Source organism: Aquarana catesbeiana, linkage group LG02 (assembly GCF_042186555.1).
Source record: "Aquarana catesbeiana isolate 2022-GZ linkage group LG02, ASM4218655v1, whole genome shotgun sequence".
Lineage (NCBI taxonomy): Eukaryota > Metazoa > Chordata > Amphibia > Anura > Ranidae > Aquarana > Aquarana catesbeiana.
The window spans coordinates 187,042,041-187,063,611 of NC_133325.1; the positions used below are offsets into that span (position 1 = coordinate 187,042,041).

General features: G+C 41.3%; 1 protein-coding gene across 1 annotated transcript in view; it reads left to right on the forward strand.

Annotated features, from left to right (window-relative positions):
- Window positions 1–21,571, forward strand: part of LMBR1L (limb development membrane protein 1 like) — an 85,251-nt gene that overhangs the window by 40,569 nt on the left and 23,111 nt on the right. Inside the window, exons 4-9 of the mRNA XM_073614045.1 lie at window positions 9,822–9,961; window positions 15,194–15,297; window positions 17,046–17,172; window positions 17,966–18,034; window positions 19,672–19,736; window positions 21,428–21,500. Of these exons, the coding sequence (XP_073470146.1) occupies window positions 9,822–9,961; window positions 15,194–15,297; window positions 17,046–17,172; window positions 17,966–18,034; window positions 19,672–19,736; window positions 21,428–21,500 (578 nt within the window). The remainder of the gene's footprint in view (window positions 1–9,821; window positions 9,962–15,193; window positions 15,298–17,045; window positions 17,173–17,965; window positions 18,035–19,671; window positions 19,737–21,427; window positions 21,501–21,571) is intronic.

The following is a 21,571-nucleotide window of genomic DNA, read 5'->3' on the forward strand; positions in this document are numbered from 1 at the left end:
GTTACTGACCTTTATCACTTACAATTTGAACTGTTATCCTTTTGATGATCTTGCAATAATAACTCCAGGCAAGAATTAAATTTGGTCGGTGCTGATCAAAAAAAATTCCAACTGTGCTAAAGCAGAATGTCCTTTCAGAATATTTTTAAACTGAGTTTTAAAGATCATCTTGACAAAATCGGGGTTCTGCCCTCTTCATTAGAAACCATTTTTCTAGGGTTGTCCCGATACCACTTTTTTAGGACCGAGTACAAGTACCGATACTTTCTTTCAAGTACTCGCCGATACCGATTACCGATACTTTTTTTTAAAATGTCACGTGACAGTGTTTTTTGGGTTTTTTTTTTTTTGCTTTTTTTTTTAACAGTGCTTGCTTTTTTTTTGGGGGGGGGGGGGTGAACGGTGTATGTTTGTGTTTTGTTTTTTTATTTACAACTTTTATTTTTTACAATAATATTTTTTTTTATTCTTTATTGTTTTTTTTTTTTTTGTTTTTTTTAATCAGCCCTTTTGGGGGGCTTTGGTGAGATATCAGGGGTCTTAACAGACCTCTGATATCTCCCCCTTGAGACAGAGAAAGAGACCGAGGATAGAGATTCCCCAGTCCCTTTCTCTGCAGCCTCAGCTGCACTGAGAATGAATGGAGAGAAGACAGCGGCTTCTCTCCATTCATAAACTGACACATCGTAATCACAGGAGATTACAATGTTTCAGTTATTGTGAATGGACAGAGTCAGCTGACTCTATCCATACACAAAGGAAGGAGGAGGGGGACTGAGGAACGGAGGGGGAGAACGGAGGGAGACAGATAAGGAGAGCGGAACGGAGGGGGACAGATAAGGAGAGCGGAACGGAGGGGGACAGATAAGGAGAGCAGAACGGAGGGGGACAGATAAGGAGAGCAGAACGGAGGGGGACAGATAAGGAGAGCAGAACGGAGGGGGACAGATAAGGAGAGCAGAACGGAGGGGGACAGATAAGGAGAGCAGAACGGAGGGGGACAGATAAGGAGAGCAGAACGGAGGGGGACAGATAAGGAGAGCAGAACGGAGGGGGACAGATAAGGAGAGCAGAACGGAGGGGGACAGATAAGGAGAGCAGAACGGAGGGGGACAGATAAGGAGAGCAGAACGGAGGGGGACAGTGGAGAGGCACAGAGGAAAGGAGGGGGCACGGAGGAGGATGCAGTGACAGTCAGCGGTGAGCGATCACCGCTGTATGTCACTAAAGCTGGTGAAAGCCGCTGGGGGAGAATCTTGTAACTCCCCCATGCGCCGATCACAGCTGTCTTCCAGGTATCGGGGGAAGCATCGGGAGCATTTGCCCGAGTACAAGTACTTGGGCAAATGCTCGGTATCGGTGCCGATACCGATACTAGTATCGGTATCGGGACAACCCTACATTTTTCCACCCACTTTTTCATGGAAAGCCCATGAGGAGCGTGGCAAAGTCTGCATGTGTACATGGGCCTTATCAGGGGAACCTCTAAATGGTCAATTGCTGCGTTATTTAGCAAGCTTTCCAATCTACAGCAGAGTGATGCCACAATATTGATACATTTTGTTACCATTTAGAATTACAAAAAAAGTAAATAAAAATCTATTTTTCATACATTAAATTTAGGATGCGCTCTAGAACAGGGGTAGGCAGTTTTTTGTCACTAGTGTACTGAAAAATGTTTGTAAACCTTAGAAAATTAGGACCTGCAGGTGAGCTCTGTGCCCCGTCGCAAAAATTGGACATAGTTAAATTATGGTGACTATTGGGTGTAGTTTAATAATCTGAGCCTACACTACATATTTATACTTAAAGAGGTAAAAAAAAAAAAAAAAAAAAAAAAAGTCTCCTTAAATACAGTGGTACTAATAAGAAGAGTCTTGCAGACATAAATAAACCTCAGCACAAAGGATAATTTCTTAAACTTTTATTCCTTCTCTAGTGGGCCCTTTGAATGTTGCACCCCAAGTACTGGTAGAAATCCTTTTTGTACACAGAGATTATTACACAGCTGCTGAATAGACAGAACTGAGCTCTGGGGGTAAGGGGGGCTAACGTTCCCTGACTACAGCACTAGCAGTAATGAGGGGTTTAGGACCAGCAGCAGTTTGCAGTGGAGCTGGGGTAGGAAAGTCTGCATGTCTGTGTGCTGGAGAGCTAGGGAAAAGTGGGGATCATTACCTTTTTAGGTCTGGGGGCTATGGAAGGGGGTGCTCGCATTTTTAACTGTGGTGGGCTTCTTCATACACTGCTTCAAGTGCACTCGGAAACTGTTGTGCTTTTGTCAGGGAGGTGGATACACGTGCTAACAAAAGGCGGCGAGTGCCAACCCTGGCACGTTTACAAGAGGTTACCGACCCATGCTGTGGAAAATTGCTCCAAAAAAAAAAAACACCTTCAGGTGAGCGTTACCGGGAGCCTTGATTATTAAGCCTCTATTCAAATCATTACATCGTGTTATTTTATCATCATCATAGTGATAATGTAAATGCCAAACAACCTTGTGTTTGTCCTTTTCTTTGTTCCACCTGTCATTGTGCGGCATGTCTGGAAGCTAAAAGTGACTCTCACTATACTTCTTAGATATTTTTATATGTTCTTCTACGCAATGGATTGTAATAGTCTGCTGGAAATATAACTTGAATATTTATGAATTCCTTCACAGGCGCACTGTGTAGTGTCACAGAACAGCTGTGTTTGTGTTCTAATGTAGGCAGATGGATGCAGGCAACCTAGTGCTTCCTAGCACATGCTGCATTATATATGCAGTAATGCCACTATCCACACTGATTTTATTTAGGTCAAGCCCTAATAACTACAATAGTAACTGGCACCAGTGGCATGCATAGCTTATAATAATTTCCAATTACTCAAACCATCAATGAGACATACTTTATTAAGGACGCGTCTTAAAACCCATCTACATGAACTTTTTTTTTTTTTTAATATATATCTGCCTGAACTGAAGGCAGAGGTAAAAATATATAAAGAATTCAAGGTTAATGCCATCTTTTACATTGTTACACACATATTTGGGATGTAACCTGGTGCCAAGCAGACCCCCAACCCTGCCCTCACTATGGCATACAGACTTTTAGTTCTCAACAGAACACAAGTTTGGTACCATATTTATCGGCGTATAACACACACTTTTTTCCCCTTAAAATAAGGGGGAAATCGTGGGTGCGTGTTATACGCCGATCCCCCCTGCTGTTTGTGAGCGGATATACATAGATAGTCGAGTGTACTCGGCTAGGTTCGGCTAGCTCCGCTCACAGTCACACCCAGTCTCGCCCTATGATGGACATAACACAGGGACTGGGCGTGACTGTGAGCGGAGATAGCCGAACCTAGCCGAGTACACTTGGCTATGTATGTATATGGGTGGCGCTCGGCTTTGCTCAGTCACGCCCAGTCTGGGCGGGACTATGAGAGGATCCGGCTCTGTGTATCTCGGCGCCGGCGGTGCCATTTTCAAACTGCAGTGACACTGACAAGTCACTGCAGTTTAACTGCAGCCTGGGCAAGGCTGCAAATGTCACTGATAAGGCTGCATTGATGGGCATTTAAATGTAAGTTTTTTTTCCTTAAAATTTCCTCCTAAACTTGGGGTTCGTGTTATACGATGTTAAATACGGTAATTACCGCACTCTTCATCCTTTAACACTTCTTCCAGCTCTCCAACTGAAGGCCTGTATCTCAGTATTCACATAAAACTAGAGGAAGAGTGCGCAGAATCCTACCATTGTGCCCATGATTTATTGATTGCGGGTGCAATGCTTTGGCTCATGTGCAACAAAAAAAAGTACTTATTTTTGCAGAATAAAATAAAGCATTTCTTTTTTTAAAAGGTTGATTTATGTATGTATTAAAATTTATATATTTAAATATAATCCGTTTTAAGTACCTAAGTATCTCTTGAAGGGGACCTATGTAGGTTGAAATGCAAGAACTCCCAAGGTGGGTCCTAGACTGAGCTGTATTCCTTAATGCTGACCTCCTAGATAATCTATTGCCTAAACACAAGTGATCTGTGTATTTTGACTTCAATCTAGGTGTGCTTTAGGCATGTCTTCCAGATCTGTGCAATAATCTAATCTAGAAACTTTCCCTCTATGGAAGAGCTTCCTGTAATAAAGACCAGCCACTGCTGCTCTCTCTTCTTGTGCAGGGTGACTGGTCTTGTCTCCTCCGCCTCCTGTAGTTTTCTATAGGCAGCCTGTAGTAGATGGTCCTGCTGGGCCCCTCCCACAGTTCTGCTCTCTACGTAGTCATTGTACGGAACAGTAATTATGTTACTGCTACTTTTACAGGGTAATATCCAGGTTTGTAAAGGCATTTGGAGCACACAATTTATATCCTTTGCTGTTATGGCAGAAGACGACCTCCTTCTTTTTTTTTTTTTTTCCTTGGAATTTAGCTTTTAGGCCCCTTTCACACTGGGGTGGTGGGGGCGTCGGCGGTACAACAGCGCTATTTTTAGCGCTGCTGTACCGTCGTTCTTGCAGCGGTATTCGGCCGCTAGCGGTGCGGTTTTAACCCCCGCTGGCGGCCGAAAAATGGTTAAAATCCCTCGTACAGCGCGGCTATAGCCGTGGTATAGCCGCGCTGTCCCATTGATTTCAATGGGCAGGAGCGGTGAATACACCGCTCCAAAGAAGCGGTTTGCAGGACTTTTTTCACCCTCCTGCCAGCGCACCGCTTCAGTGTGAAAGCCCTCGGGCTTTCACACTGAACAAACAGCGGAGGCTGTTTAGGGGCGCTTTGCAGGCGGTATTTTTAGCGCAATACCGCCTGCAAACCGCCCCAGTGTGAAAGGGGTCTAACTGCAGTGAAGTTAGGTCTTGCACAAGTATGTTGACTGTACCCTAGTAGATTTATTTTCTTTTTTTTTTTTCTTTTTTTTCTGGAAATTTTAACCAGCTTTGCTTTTATGAAAAAGGATCAAGGGAATCCAGATCACCTCGCACACATTCTTTCAATTCATATGGTTGTTTTGCTGACGAAAACCTATTTTTCGGTTGCAAAATTAAAGTGGTTGTAACTGCCGTAAAATTGCCTAATTTATAACCAGCACTACACCTCGCTCTGGTGTTAGGGGTGCCTGGATTACAAGACTATCCAGACGGGAGGAGTTCACATGCACAGTATGTAATGTATGGTGTTCTAACCATTTGGAATTCGGCCTCAAAATATTTGAAGGAAGGTTGACGTGAGCTCTCCACCAACATTATGCGATTACTCACACTCCAAACTGCTTTTACTTGCTTGACTTGTCGTGTTTACAATCCAGACGATCTTGAAATGGCATCTTTCTAAGTGCCCTGGGGCCCTGCAGATCACTCCTTGTATCTAAACGTGAGCCTTGGCTTCATTTCCGCTTGACAGAAGCATCATCTCTGGAAAAATATCCTCTCCGTTCCACCACCTGTAGTCACCATTTACTTGCACTTAATGGTCAGACTGACAATGACTGACAGTGTTGTCACATGTAACCAACCACTGGAGTTCATACACGGCTCATCACTAGTGTTTGAGCTGGCCCAAACGTTGTTTGATAAGGTGATTCAATACAACTTTATTAGACCTGCTGTGTGTAAAATTAAATGATTTCCTACTGAGAATAGCAGAATTGTGTATGAAGTATGCTGACACCTTATGGTCAAAATTGGCAACTACAGGTTAAGATCTGTTTTAGGGACTGAAGTTTGTATACTGTGTTTCCCCGAAAATAAGCTGGGTCTTATATTAATTTTGGCAACAAAAGACACAGTAGGGCTTATTTTCAGGGTAGGTCTTACCATGTAATGTGCTGTCTTCTCTCCCCTTCTCTCTCCCTGCCTGACAGGAATCCCCAGTGTGAACTGAGTTAAAATGCTTGTAAATCCTATAATCCACTCTATTACAGTAGTATATAATTTACAGTGTGTGTGTTTCTGTAATATAATTGTGCCAAATACCTTCGTTATAGCACTGTTCTGCTCTTTCCCCTATACACACACATTGTACATTATATACTACTGTAATAGAGGCTATATAGGATCCTAGAGGATAAATATAGGATTATAGGATTTCACAAGCATTTTTAAACTAGGGCTTAGTTTCAGCATAGGGCTTATATTGCAGCCCTCCTGGAAAATAACGGTAGGTCTTATTTTCGGGGAAACACGGTAGTGCACAAATCGATATAAGTAGTATCTGCTTATATTTTAACTTGTGTATTCATATTATTTTTCTAAATTGTATCTTAATTTTAAATGTTTAACCTTTCAAAAAAGTGTTTTTACTAAAAAAAAGAAGAAAAAAAAACGCTTGCTGTCAGCAACTTGATTGGCGGCATTTTTATCTTTCAGCTGTAATCATTCAGAAGTGGTGCTGAGTAAAAATGTCTGCCTTTACTATAATCTTATGAATAATATTTAAAATATATTTAATATTTGAGTAATGCTGCTTGTCCCTCTACACCAGGGGTCTCCAAACTTTCCAAACAATGGGCCAGTTTACTGTCCTTTGGACTTTAGGGGTGCCGGGCTGTGACCATTGGGAGTAGAAAAGGTCCTGACATTGGGGGGGGGGGTCAATAATGCCCCATCTTTGGTGTCAGTGGGAGGAATTCTGCCCCATTGTTGGTGTCATTCAGCCCAGTTGGTATGTTTGGGAGGAATTGTGCCCCATTGTTAGTGTGTTTGGGAGGAATTATGCCCTATTGGTGTCATTCAGCCCAGTTGGTGTCATTGGGAGGATTTGTGCCCCCATTGTTGGTGTCATTCAGCCCAGTTGTTGTCATTGGGAGGAATTGTGCCCCATTGTTGGTGAGGAGGTATTTTGCCCCATTGTTGGTGTCATTCAGCCCAGTTGTTGTCATTGGTAGGAATTGTGCCCCATTGTAGTCATTGGGAGGAATTGTGCCCCATTGTTGGTATCGGCAGATAAAGGCAGGCAAATCGCCACATCTGTCCCCCAGGCCACATTTTGGAGACCACTGCCCTTCACCAATTGACATACACCATTCTGATGTATGTTGTATACTGTATTGCATCTTCTGTATTGCATTTACTGTGGTGTTTAAGTTCTGCTGTAGAATATATGCTCTGGCTTTTTTTTGGTCCCCCTTCAGAGTTCATCACATGCCCAGAATAGACATGGTTTAGGAACACCTCCCTGTTTAAGGAACAAGATCTCTTTGTTTTAGTTATGAGTATTGTACCCTTGGCATCTGTTATGTGCAGATCTCTTTGTAAAGATAAAACGCTCAGTGCAGTAAACTAAGGCTAGTACTAGGATGCCATATTTCATTGAACAGGTTGCACATGATTGGGCTCTTCACAGACGTCTGGGAGGTGTTGTAAACAAATTAACTTGTCTTCAAACTATATAAAGTCTTCATCCATCCTACAGGATTACGCTGCTGGCAAATAATAAAATGTGCCAGTAAAATACAAAATCTTTTTTTTTTTTTTTTTTTTTTTTTTTTTTGTGATATAAAAGTTCTCTCCACATACACCCCACTCAGGCTCCTCTTTCCCGACTTCTGGTCTTTGGGCACAACCAGATCACCACTCCTCCGAATTACAATTCCCAGCTCCCCTTGCACCTGCCTTTACAATATGCATGCATCTGCCGGAGAGGACTGGCATCCCAGCTGTGTGGAATGGGATTATTGTCAATGGGTTTTTGCTTTGCTTGTACATGCCGGCTCTAGATGACTCTGTGGGTATTAATATAGTCCATGTTAGGAGAGGGCAACAGAGGGTGACTATGTTCCCACATATAGTGGGACCATGTACATGGCAAGTAACCACCCTCATAAAGGAGGTTCCAACAGGGAATTCATCTCAGTTTTTATGGATTTGCTGACAAACATCACTGGGACACAGATCGCAACCAGTATAGGTTTTGAACATCATCCTGCCTTTTTTTTTTTTTTTAGTTTAAATTGAGACATATAACTAAATGCAAAAAATAGTTTTGGATATAGTGGAGAGGGATTGGAATGCCTGTCAGATTTTATTGCTGTCTGTCACCCATAGAAGAGATCCGCCATCACTTTGTCATGTGTACCAAGTATAAAAAATAAAATATTGTAGTTCAGGTTTTTGTTTTCAGGCTGCTGTTCCCTTTTGTTGTAACTTTTTTTGTTAAAGCACCATTCTGAGAGAGAACTATTTTATCATCCTCCCTCGAACCCATCCAACTATGCTCTCTTTTATTACTTTGTGAAGCCAGATAGTCACCTAAGTCCCTCCTCACTGCCAGTTCCAAGTAGGAGGGGGCGCTGACCCAGTGCTGTGATGGCCCCTCACCCCCCCAGAGATTGCCGGTCCCCTATGATGGTATCTTCCTCTTCTGGATCTTTAATGAACCCCACCACTGCACTCCTAATAGGAAGTGTCCATGTTATGCAGGCACTGAAAACTATCCCGAAGTGGGGCTTTCATGTTTTTGTTAGCTATATTGTTTTAGTCCTACCTTTTGATGTGCAACCACTCGGATATACGTGTGTGTACAGGACATAATAGGCAAGAATGAGTCCTAGCTACTTTGTTTTCAAGTCACTCAACCTGGTGCATATACAGTATGTACGTGTGTTTATTTTTCTAAATGAGTCTTTGATATTAACAATATAAGTATCCGGATGACCTAGAAATGGCTACACCCATGACAGCAGGATGCAGTTAGGATTACTTCTGAGTCACATTCCTAGCTAATCCTGCTTCTACTGGGGATGTAACGAGGCTGTCGTAATATTGTGAGCAGCCACTCTTGATGACACCTATTCATAGTATACGTTTGACATTTACAAATGTTTTGGAGCCCTATTTTTCTTAGAATAAATTTCCAAAGAAATGTTGGCAGTTAATTAGCCGTGTTGATTATGAGAGGCTGGAGAAATTCATGTTGAATTTTAAGAGCTTTTTCTGGTCATGCAAGGAAACGGTGAGCCTTTTTTTTTTTTTTTTTTTTGGGGAATTCTTAGTGTTACTAAATCCAGGACCCTGCATTACCTATATCTCAGCAGTATATAGCAGTCTTATATTTATCAGTGTCTGGCCGAGCACTGGTTAAAGCTACTAGGAGGAGTTTTCATTCTCCTCTGACTGTCCTATGAGGGTGCAGGATCTTTGACCCTCTCTCTGGACAGTGCTGATTGGCCCTGTGCATGCACCCTCCTAAGAAGGAAAAAAAAAATCTCTAGCATAACACACCAAACTGAGCATGTGCAGAGTGACTCCAAAGGCTCTGTCGTATCAGGAGATTGGGGACAGTGGAAGGAGGAGAGGATCAGAGAAGACAGGCTCAAACAGCCTTTTTAAACAGTGTGCAGGATTAATCCCTTTGGTTTCACAGTGAATAACGGGCATGCTTTACTGCATATAGAGACTGATTTTACTGTTGTGGGTTTAGTAACACTTTAACAATATTGTGTGTATACTTTAGTGAGGACTGGAAAAAAAAATATATAAAATATAACTTTTCCTCCTTCACCTCCCTTCAGTATGGCTCCATCCAAGGTTTCAGTTGCTGAACCTGAAAGAGAAATTCTATCTATCTTTTCCCTTTTTTTGATGTAGTAGGTAAGGGTTAGAACCTTTGTCAGGTTTTATGCTTTGTCCTGGTTGTGAAGATTTCCTGCGTAATAAAGGCAACCTATTTTTGCAAACCCAGGATGCAAAAAAATCTAGGAAAAGCTATTAATTAACATTCTATGTTTCCTGGTATATAAATGATTCATGTTGGCATATAGGATTGGTGTGACTTTTTTATAGAGTTGATTTGCCTCCAGCATGATCCGAGGTCTGACGGGCTTTCTCTCCTCTTTCCAGGCTCTGGATGTGTACCTTCACCCTCGCTGTGTCTGTCGGAGCCGTACTCCTGCTGCCTTTCTCAATCATCAGCAATGAGGTGCTGCTCTCTCTGCCACACAACTACTACATCCAGTGGCTCAATGGATCCCTCATCCATGGTGAGTACAGTACACATGCTGCCTATATGTATAGCCGTTCTCAACCGACTTTTGATTTTAAAACATAACCTACCAACATCCCTTCTATACAGATGTAAATATTCCAACTGCCCCATTTGTTAGTCTTTGTGGATGAAGTTGCTGTAACATTGCTGTTTATGGCTTACGTTACTACAAATTTGACCGCAAAAATGTTTTATTTTAAAATGTTAGTAATTTAAACTTTTTTTCCCTATAAGATCAAATTTGTATACTTTTATGTTTACTTTACTTTTTAAACCAGTGGTGTCCAACACATAGGCCATTTTAGGTGTAATTGGCAGCAGAGGCTGCAAATCGAAGCTCCTAGCTGTTGGCATTCTGCCTGCATGACCAGAGCTACTGAACTGGTTAAAGTGATTGTAAATGTTCACCTTGTGAAACCCATTCAGTTTAAAGCTGAAATGAAAGGCAAAACATTTGTTTATAGATATAAACAAACATTATAACTTTTTTTCTTTTTTTTTTTTTTTTGTGATCACATAATCTGTTCTCAGCTGCATAGGGGCTGGGGGGAGGAGTAGCAACAGCGCACTGAACTCTCCAGTGAACGGGGGCGTGTCAGAACACGTCTGTTCATTTGAAAGCAGGCTGTGTTCCCAGGATAGCTAGATAACTGACCACAGTGTGTTCGCCTGCTTAGTGTGGCCCTTTTTAATAGGAAAGCAGAGGGACTAACAGGAACAATAGGGATTTCACACAAAGAAAGTAATACAAAGTGAACAGGATGCTTTAAAGCAGATCACTGCACCTAAGCAACACAAACCAAAAACACAATTTAATTTATTTATATTCAAAGCAAACTACCCCACCCATCCATGTTGTTTCCATGCTTTTATTTTGTTGAGAAATCACTTTGAAAAACATTCCCCTGGCATTTTTTGCTGTGGCCATCTTGAATAAGGGCAGATGGTTCATGTAGCATTTGCTTCCTGCCCTTAGCACAGGCATGCAGGCAGGAGGTTGTGCTTAGCAGAGAAAACCCCTCCTCCCCACCTGAAGACTCCTGCGATGCATACTAGCACATTCTAACTTTGCCTTGCAGGTTAAAAAAGAAAAAAAAAAATCGCTGGCAGTCTACTACCTTTACTATTAGGCAATGATAGCCTCTCTTATTTCACTTGTATGTTCCTTTTTAAAGAGGATGTCCACCTTTAAAAAAAATTATTAAAAGCCAGCAGCTACAAATACTGCAGCTGCTGACTTTTAATAAATGGACACTTACCTGTCCAGGGTGCCCGCGATGTCAGAAGCAGATCCTCGGTCAGGGAATCAGGATGTGAAGCGTTGCGGCCCGGTTCCCTACTGCGCATGCGAGAGTCATGCTGCGCGTCTTCACTGGTCCCCGTTGTGTTGTGGGAATTGTGTGTTTCCCAGAACACAACGGGATGGGGGGCATCTGGCATCTGCGGCCTAGCTATTCCCGGAAATGGGTGCAAATACCTGTATTATACAGGTATCTGCACCCCCTCCCCCCTGAAAGGTGCCAGTTGTGGCACTGGAGGGGGGGAGGAATCCGATGAGCGGAAGTTCCACTTTAGGGTGGAGCTCCGCTTTAATAGTAATGGAATACTTCTATATACTGTTTGCTAAATGTAATTGTCAGAAATCCTATTTTTTTTTTTTTTCCATCTGGGTTGCCACACACCAGCTGTAAGTTGAAATTGTGCTTCCTGTGGGTTTGTCTGCTCTGGTAGCAGGTGGCTACTTTGCTAACAAGAATGAGAGCTCTCAGGATAGGCAACACCAATTCCGTGGCATTAATTAGAAGCTTAACCAGGAAGCACTAAGCAGGATTGCCGTATTTGTTGGCAATCCTCTTTTAGCACAGCACATGGAAATGAAGAAAATGATGAGATTTATAAGGGTTTAGAGCTTTTCAGCACCTTTAGTCGGTGGAACGTTATTTACCGGTTTTAGCCGTGTACTTGGATGTTTGCCTGTAGCTGCCTTTTAATTCTGTGTCTCAGTGATGTTTGGATTTGGGCGCTTTTATAAAGAAGCTTTTGTGACCGAAGTCTTTATATTATCTAAAGTAATGGAATATGCAAGCCAGAACATTGCCATTTCATCTTCTAAAGCTGGGTTTAATGACCTGCAAATTCTATGCAGCTTCCATTTATCATCACTTTTTGATGTTCATAGCTGCAAACATTTTTTTTTTTCTTGGCTTTTATGCTGTGAGTGAAGTAGTTTATGGTGGCTTTACCTTTTAACAACTTACTTCTAAGTCCCTGTGGCATTATTTCAAAGCGGGTAAATGTGAAAGGGATGCAGTTGTGTACGTTACAAGCAGAGATGACCCTGGGAATGGAATATGTGAGCAACAGGATAATTACAAATTCAGTCAAGGTTGGTATTGTATAGTGTGCAAGTTTCATTGTTTTCCTAATAAGTTCAATCTGATGAGATATTATATACTGAGCACATTGCTGGACTAATACTGAAGGAAAATATTACGCATTCTAAACTAGCTTGCCAATGTAATTAACTGCTGCCTCTTATTGTACATGGCATTTATAAAATATAATTAGGTTTTTAAAGCTCAACAGGCTAATGAAAAATTTCAAGAAAAACTTCCCATTTTTCAGGCCATGCATGTTCTACTGGGTCTCTGTGCTTCGCTATGCAATGCAGACAGGTTATGGCTAGTGAGAAGGGTTTTTTCATAGCGTCCTGAAAACAGCAGATCACCTTCGAAAATGCCCACATGTCATGCTGAGCCTCTATCATTGAAATCTTCTAAATGAAAGGGATGAGCCAGGTACAATTGGGCTGGGCAGGAAAGTCTAGATCCCTGGTGCCCAACCTGCGGCCCTTTTTGGTATGATGTGCGGTCCACAGCAGTCTGTAGTGGGAACATTGATTAGGGTAATGGCATTGATCGTTGCTGGCCTCATGTAACATGTTCCCAGTTTCATATTGTCTTTTGCAGCCATCCCCAGCCACAAATGTAGCATATCCACTCTAAGGCCCCTTTCACACGGTTGGAACGTTCAGGTCCACCTGTCAGTTTTGACGGCTGGCCTGAACGGGCGCTCCATGCTAGTCTATGGAGTGACGGATGTCAGCGGTGACATGTCCGCTGACATCCGATCTGCTAAAATCAGACGGATGGCCCTACATTCACATCCGTCCCTATCGGATCGGGTGAGATCTGATGAAAATTGACATGCTGTCCGTTTTCGTCTGATCTCTCCATAGCAACCAGTGGCGCTCGACAAGCCCCTCCCCGCTCAGTGAGCAGAGGGACCTGTCATCCGCCGGCTCAGCGGAGATCAACGGACAGATCTCCTGCTGAGTTGGCGGACCGAGGTGGACTCCGTGGAAGCGGATCCGCCTCGTGAGAATGATGCCTTACCCGCATCTTCTCTATTAGGTCAGCCGGTTCTGACTGTCCTCAAGTATTACATATATAAAGAATGTTATTTGCAGCCCTTTGGTAATGTCAGGAGCTGCAGTTGAGGCCTCATTTAGCTCATAAGTTGACAACCACTGATCTAGATGATGCTGGATGTCCTCCAGCCAGGAATAGAGGTGGGCTTTCTGACTTGTCGTGGCTTTTAATGCATACCATGAAAAGCTTCAGTGTGCGTTGCAATCAGAATAACTATATTCAATACAGAGGGGCCTGTACAACTGCAAGACTAAAGGGAAGGCTGGAATCTGGTGTTAAGAATAAATCGGAACAATAAGATTATATTCCTCAATACATCTAAACAGCACTAGCGAAGCATTTGAATGCGTTTCTTTTTATTTCTTTTCCTTTTCTTTATAGAAGCATTTATAGCGAATGTATACTGTCCTTTTTAAAACGCTTTTTGTAAAAAGTAAATCGCATTTACCTGTCTTCCAGAGTCTTTGAATTCTTCTGGGATGCTGACCTTTGGTCACATATTTTTTTAGACTCCTTTCACACTGAGGCAGTTTTCAGGCATTTTTAGCTCTAAAAATGGCATCTGAAAAGCGCCTCTCAAGCCACCCCAGTGTGAAAGCCCGAGTGCAGGGTTACATCATGTTAGTCTCGCCAATCAAGTGGTCAAAGCCTTAAATCACTGCCTAGTTCCCTTACCAGGCGGCGGCAGCACCCGGGAGTCTGTCCAAAGATCGGCTGGGGTGCCGACATCGTGGGGTCCCTGGACAGGTAAGTTCCCTAATATTAAAAATCAGCAGCTACAGTATTTGTAGCTGCTAACCTTTTTACTTTTTAAGGAGGCCTGGATAGTTGCAAAGCCACTTGGGTAGAGAGATTAAGTTGGTGTACTTGGAAGACTGTTATTTGCCAGTGTAATTTGTAGTGGAAAGTAGTGCACCAAAATGAAAATTTCTGTATCGAAATTGACAGTATATATATATATATATATATATATATATATATATATATATATATATATATATATATATATATATATATATATATATATATATATATATATTTAGTGTGTGTGTGTATATTATTCCACTTTTTATTAATATATAAATGAATATGAATTTATTGTCTGCAATTCTAGGCACTTTTTGAACTGGTGTTAAATCTTGCTTGGTGACTATTTGGCCCATTAAAAAGACCACACCAAAAACGCAATTCTCCATTGAAATGCATTAAAAACGCAGCAAGAACTCATCAAAAATGCACTTGAGTTGTGTTTTTGATGCATTTTTTTTAAATCGAATGACCTATGAAAAACACCATAAGAAAAGTACAATCATGGTAAAATCATTTAGCTGCACTTTTTTTTTTCTTTTTTTTTTTTTTCCTTTCGTAACAATGCTGAATACTTTGAATCGCTAGTAGTTTCCATTGATACACCTGCAGTGTTGTCATCCTGGTGGATGCAAAGGTGACAACACTGATGGTCGATTTTGATGCCCAGTGTCTGACCACTGTCACCACAACAAAGGAATTGACTACTTTTGTGGTTGAGTTGGCATGTTTGTTATAGTGAGGAAGCAGCCATAAAAAGACGTTCTATGTACATAACTGGGTTTCTAGGACATATCACAGCAGAGCTTGTAGTCTGCCAGGCCATGCATGCGTTTCCTAAAGGGAATTAATAGGCAGCCATGGCTCTGAATGCTGCTTGGTGTCAGTCTTCTTTTTTTAGGTGAAATCCAAATTTTCACTTGTTCGTAGTTTGCTGAGACTAATGTTGCCCTTTTTTTTGTTTTCTTTTTTTTTTTTTTTTTTTTCAGGCCTATGGAACCTGGTTTTCCTCTTCTCTAACCTGTCACTAGTGTTCTTGATGCCATTTGCCTATCTCTTCATGGAGGCCGAAGGTTTTGCGGGATCAAAAAAGGTAACAAGCCCACTTGCCTGAGATTCTTTAAATTCTGAATCAAAGTGTTATTATTGGTGGGCTTTCCTGAAAGTGTGCTTGTTACTTGCACCTTGCAGAGGATTTTAGTTGCTGGGATGGAATGTATTTTTTCTTATTAATTTGATCTCTGCTCCAGCAGCATCCTTAGCATTCAGTTTTTTGGATGAAATTTCCTAACCTAAGTCCTATGTCCTGTATGATAAAATTACTTTTCTTTTTTCAGTTAACAGTTTGAGGCTTTTTTCTAGGTATAAAATCTTTGTAGAAGGCCAATACCCATACCGCTGTTGTAAACTATTTCAGAAATCAAACCTGGAATTTTTTAGTCTAGTAGCTTTAGATACAATGGTTTTTAATTTATTTTAAAGCTGTATTCCAGGCAGATAAAAATGCTGATTACCGTAGTTAGGTTTTCAATAATAATAATTACAGCTAGCCTGAACACTCAAATTTTCAATATCAGATATGTATAGCAGGATATCTGCGCTAAACCCAATGGACAAATAAATTGGTGCATATATATGTAAAAATATATATTAAATTAGGTAAAAGATATATATGAAAAAAACAGTGCTGCATCTAAAAAAAAAAAACCCTGAATATTCAGTGCAAAAATGTGTATAACAAATAAATAAAATATGCACAACCAAAAAGGGCGTGTAAAGATACCAACATGTGCTGTGATTAATGTGCTGAGACATACCAAGATGAAAGAAGAAACAATATTTAAACTGTATATTCCAAAAAAGTGCTTCACCCGATGCCAACCATCAGCACGAACTTCTCGGAAAAACAAATGATTTTTCTGTTCATCCATCAAAGTAAGTAAAACAGCGCTGCTTACCAGATGTGATGGATCTCAAATTATAGAGATCGAATAGGCACACACAGGATCACTTGGCCAACAAAGATGTATGCATTGACTCTTCCAATGGCGCAGGATCCCTCCTCCTGTAGAGGCTTTCCTTTGCTGCTATACTCCTCACAGGGCCTTTAGCAAGATAAACTCCTCCAAGGGATTTATTATACAATGGAAAGAAGAGGCTTCATGGTGCAGTACTCGAATTAAAAGGAAGGTATTCTTAAAAATATTGTAGGCACTGACATCCAAACAAAACAGCATTCAGTGTATTTAAACCAGCCGCGGCTCAAGCCAGCTAGCTGGTGTGTGGTGACGTCAAACCTGTAGCTCCACCCGACGCATTTCCCCATACAAGGCTTCAACTGGGAAAGGCTCTGTGAGGAGTATCACAGCGAAGGAAAGCCGCTACAGGAGGAGGGATCCCGCCATTGGAAGAGTCAGTGGATACATCTTTGTTGGCCAAGTGATTCTGTGTGTGCCTATTCGATCTCTATAATTTGAGATCCATCACATCTGGTAAGCTGCACTGTTTTACTTTGTTTGATGAACAGAAAAATCGTTTTTTTGGTTTTTTTTTTTCGAGAAGTTCGTCCTGATTGTTGGTATTGGCTCAAGCACTTTTTGGACTACACAGTTTAAATATTGTTTATTTCATCTTGGTATGTCTCACCACATCACAGCACATGTTGGTATTTTTACACTCCCTGGATGAAAGACTTTACTGCACAGAATTACATATACTTAGTGTAGGTGCTGCAATGAAAACTAGAATTGTAGCTCCTAGCTTCCATAAAACCCTGGACCTGCAATTTAGGCATACTATGTTGTGTGAATTTCCTTACAGCCAAATTTGTTCTCATTGCAGGGAGTAATGTCCAGAGTATATGAGACATCTGTAGTTCTTCTGCTCCTCACACTCTTGGTGTTTGGCATTGTATGGGTGGCATCCGCCATTATAGATGATGACTCTTCTGGAAGAGAATCCCTCTATGGTATGTTTTTTGTTTTGTTTTTTTCTGGCCACTGCAGTGGAGAGTGCCCATAGAAAGATGTATAAAGTTTGAAAGACAAGCTTTAAAAAGCTCTTGCGAACAAAGTGAAACCATTGTTACCATGACAATTGGTAGTCCTTTATCGTATGGATATAACAAAGTGTATCTATTTTTTTTTTTTTGTCCACCTGTGTACCATTGGAGAGGTTCCTGCCCTGTAGACGTGCACACAACAGAAGTAAGAAGCAATTTCTCTAAAGTGAGGAAAATCCTTTGACATTTGTTTACAGGAGTAGGTTTCCCCATTGGAAATTTTCCCTCACCTCCTATTCAAGTGACCACTTACGTTTTTGGATTTCCCTTCCTAGTGGTCAGCAGGCTTGTCTCCCTAATGAGAAGAGGTGAGAATTTGGACCACTAGAAATGACTCTCCTGATATGATACTTCCCCCCCCCCCCTGTTCCTATACACGATATCAACTCCTCATCCTGATTTAAATTGTACCTGGAAGAAAATGTACCTCTTTTCCACATAACGTGGAATAAAAACACAAAACAGTCTTTCAAATTGCTAGGAGTGAAGGCACAAAAATCACATTTGAGGCAGAATAATATCCCCCCTACTATAGTAAGCCTGTCAGTGGGGCGTTTTTACATTGTTTCCACTAAAATACAGAATTGGAGCAAAGATTAATAAAAAGGGGTCTTTTTTTTTTTTTTTTTTTTTTAATGGAACTTTTGAAGGTGAGACTAGTAATAGGAGGATGAGTTTTATAATGGCTTTTCTCTTTCAGATCTGTGGGAATACTACCTGCCATACCTCTACTCAGGCATCTCTCTGTTTGGAGTTCTTCTTCTGTTATGTAAGTATTACAGCACGATAGCTACATCCTGCAGGATAAGGATACCAGTAATTTATATAGGAATGCACTTTATTTCTTGCTGAACATCTTAAGGCTCGTACACACTATAAGAAAAACGGGCGGACATTTTACGTCCAAAGAATTTTCGTATAGTGTGTACACAACCTTCCACAGCCAATTCCAAATTTTCGTATGAAAATTCCCGAAGGGACAAACTCCAAATTTTTTCTCGTATGGGAACAGAACAAACGATTTTCGTACAAGAAAAATCAGAAAAAAGACTGCACATGATCAGAAACAATAAACAACAAAAAAACATTGAGAAGAATGGGACAAATTTTTGCCCGACTTTTCTTAGTGTGTACCCCACTTTATATTGTAGTATTAAATGGATTTAAAAGTCGGTGGAAATACTGTATAGTTGATACTTTTGACATGAAACTAAAACTGCTAGTTGTGAGTAAACAAAAATGTGTGTTAATGCTAGTGAGAGACTGCATCATGTCATATTTTATTTTTGCCCATAGTTCAGGCCTGTGCTTATTTGCCAGCCTTTATTTTATATTTTTTGAGAGAAAATGTTAAAAAGGAAAGAATCTCTTGTACTGCCTGTCCCAGAAGTCGGTCAAATCCGTACTAGTCCTCGCGTGTTTTCCCAGTCAGATGCACACAGCATTTAAATAATTGGATCGGCATTGAAAAACAAGAAAATCCCACTTTCAGGAGAGACCAGCATTAATAACTTCTATCTGTCTATCTCGGTACAGCATTTCTGTGATAATAGGGCTTGCAGGAATCTGAAGAATAAACCTTGAGCAATTATAGTTGTGTAGGCTTAACCATGAAAGATTTATATTTACCCGCTTATATAACTTTGCTTACCTTGATTCTGACACTTGGAGATGAGAGGTCCTCTGAGATCATACAGTAGTTAGAATTTCCAAGTGTTGCTTAAAGCAGAACTGAAGTATTCTTGGCCGCCTCCAGAGAAATAACGTCCCTGCTCCCCCTTATCACTCTGACATTTTTCTCCTGGTGTTCTGGGGTTGCCTTTCTGCTCTGTTGGCCTGCCTGAGATGAAGTCCTTCCAGAACATTCGTGGCTGTCGGTTTACATTAAGTAAAATAAAATAATTGCTTGCTAGCACGGGCAAAGATTTTTTTTTGGCAGAATAGACCTCCAGAAGAGTATTTTCTACCATATGTTTATATCTGATTAGTTTTCTTAAAGTGCAACTAAATGTTGACATTTAAAAAACCTGCTATCATGCATGATGTCAAACATGATTTGGGGGCGGTTCACACCGGGAATTGCGCAGGAACACGCTTTGGGTTCCTGTGCGATTCACATGCATAGTATTCACTGGCATCTTCAGCGCAGGATTTATAAGTTAACATCTGGACAGGTTAAGTACTGAGCAGTGTCTGTTCTTGCAGTGGAAGCTGGCTTTTGGTCTTTGTCCAAGTGTCTGGTTCTGATAACTGTTATCTGTTTTCCTTTCATTGCACTAGTATTTTGTGGCAAGTAAATCTACAGTATCTGGAAGTGCGGTAATCCCCATCCTAATATGCTGGCATAGTCTTGCGTCAAGCTTGTTTGCCTGGGCACAGTAACTAACTATTTGCTTGGCTCTGCAGTGTGCACTCCGTTGGGCCTGTCCCGGATGTTCTCTGTGACTGGAAAGCTATTGGTCAAACCTCGGGTAGGTGTTTTTTCTGATTTTAGTGATGATGACTTTTAAATGAAATAATTTTCCTCATCCCTCTTGTTAAAATATTGTTTGATGGATGAATTGATTTAAGGCTCCATTCACACTTGAAGACTCCAAAATTGCTCTGACTTTGAAGTTCAGCTTTGATGCATCTTTGGATGGGTGCAACTTGGATACAACTTTTTTTTTTTTTGCATTGTATAACAGTCAGGTACAACTTTTATGCAACTTCTGAGGGTTAACATTGAAGTCTATGGCCCTTAAGTTGGATGAACGTCGGACCAAAGTAGTGCATGAACTACTTTGAAGTTGCTGCAACTTTAAGGGTTTATGCACACAGGAGGTTTTTACAACTGCTGTTAGGGGTGTGTGTTTTGTTTTTTGTTTTTCTGCCTGTAAACACCCCTCCATGTTAGCCTATGTGTCCATGCACACAAACTTTCAGAGGCATTTGGAGACATAAGCTTTTATGGCCAGCAGAAAAAGCCGCCTGTGTGTCCAGGAGCAGAGGCTGTTGAGCTAAAAAAAAAAAAAAAAGCAAAACTCTGCTAAACGTAACAAGCTTTTAGCTGCTTTTGGCATTTTTAGACGTTTTAACGTTATAGGGAGTGTTTTTAAAGCCGAGTTCCACCCAAAAATGGACTTTCCACTTTAAGGGATGGTGCCCCCCTGACATGCCACATTTGGCATGTTATCTTTTTTTTGGGGGGGGGGGGGCAGCGCCGGAAGTAAGTTCACCTCTCACCCCCCTCCCTCTCGGTAATCTTCTGGGACATATCACAGGTCCCAGATGATTGCCCGGCCAGTCACAGTGCGCCGCGCAGCTCGTGCATGCGCAGTGTGTGCCCACAGTGACAATGCCGGCGCTGCACAGAGGAGGGGGATGCAAGCGGGGCTTCATTCCCCCGCATCGCTGGACAGTGGGTCAGGCAAGTGTCCAACTATTAAGTCAGCAGCTGCAGTATTTCTATATTTGTAGCTGCTGACTTTTAATTTTTCTTTTTTTTTTAAGCAGAACTCTGCTTTAACTGTAAAAACGCCCATAAACGCGGCTAAACACGTTTTTACAGCTGCTTTTTCCTGGCAACAGCACTGGAGATTTTTAAACGTCCTGTGTGCATGAGGCCTAAGTCATACGTATATGAATGGGTATCATTGGAAAACATGGTGAACGACTTGCCCTGCAACTTTGATGTCCAAAGTTATAGGACAAGTAGCACAAGTGTAAATGGAGCCTTACTCACTAAAAACCTCCATGCATTGCTCAGTTTACTGTGCTATTTTGGGATTAGCAGTTTCTTCACAAAACCATATCCTGCCCTTTTTCAATGCTTACATAGGTGTTTGCATTGCACATGTGCCCCGCTCACTTTCATTGCTGATAACGCCAGACTGAGGATTTCACTATGCTGAGGTCTTCAGTTACAGGAAGAGGGGGACAGGCATTCAAAGATGGCTCCTGGCAGTGCTTTGCTGCAGTTATTGGGGGTGCAAGGGGTTCCCAATGGAAATCAAAATAGTTTAGTAATTGTGGGAGTTTTCTTTTGTAATTATGTTTAGTGTTATGTGTCCACAGTTCTGCTTTAATACTGTTATTTGCTCTTTGTATCCACAATAGTTTTCAAGTATTGTATAAGCTTATTCTGGCATTTTGTTAAATAGTCATTTTTTTTTTTTTGCAGCTCCTGGAGAACTTGGAGGAGCAGATGAGCTGTACTGCATTTGAGGAAGCCGCCATATTACGTAAAATATCCAGTGAGTAGCATTGTGCTGCAGCGATATTCTCTTATCTTGTTACAGGGGGGATATGTGAACAGTGCTTAATG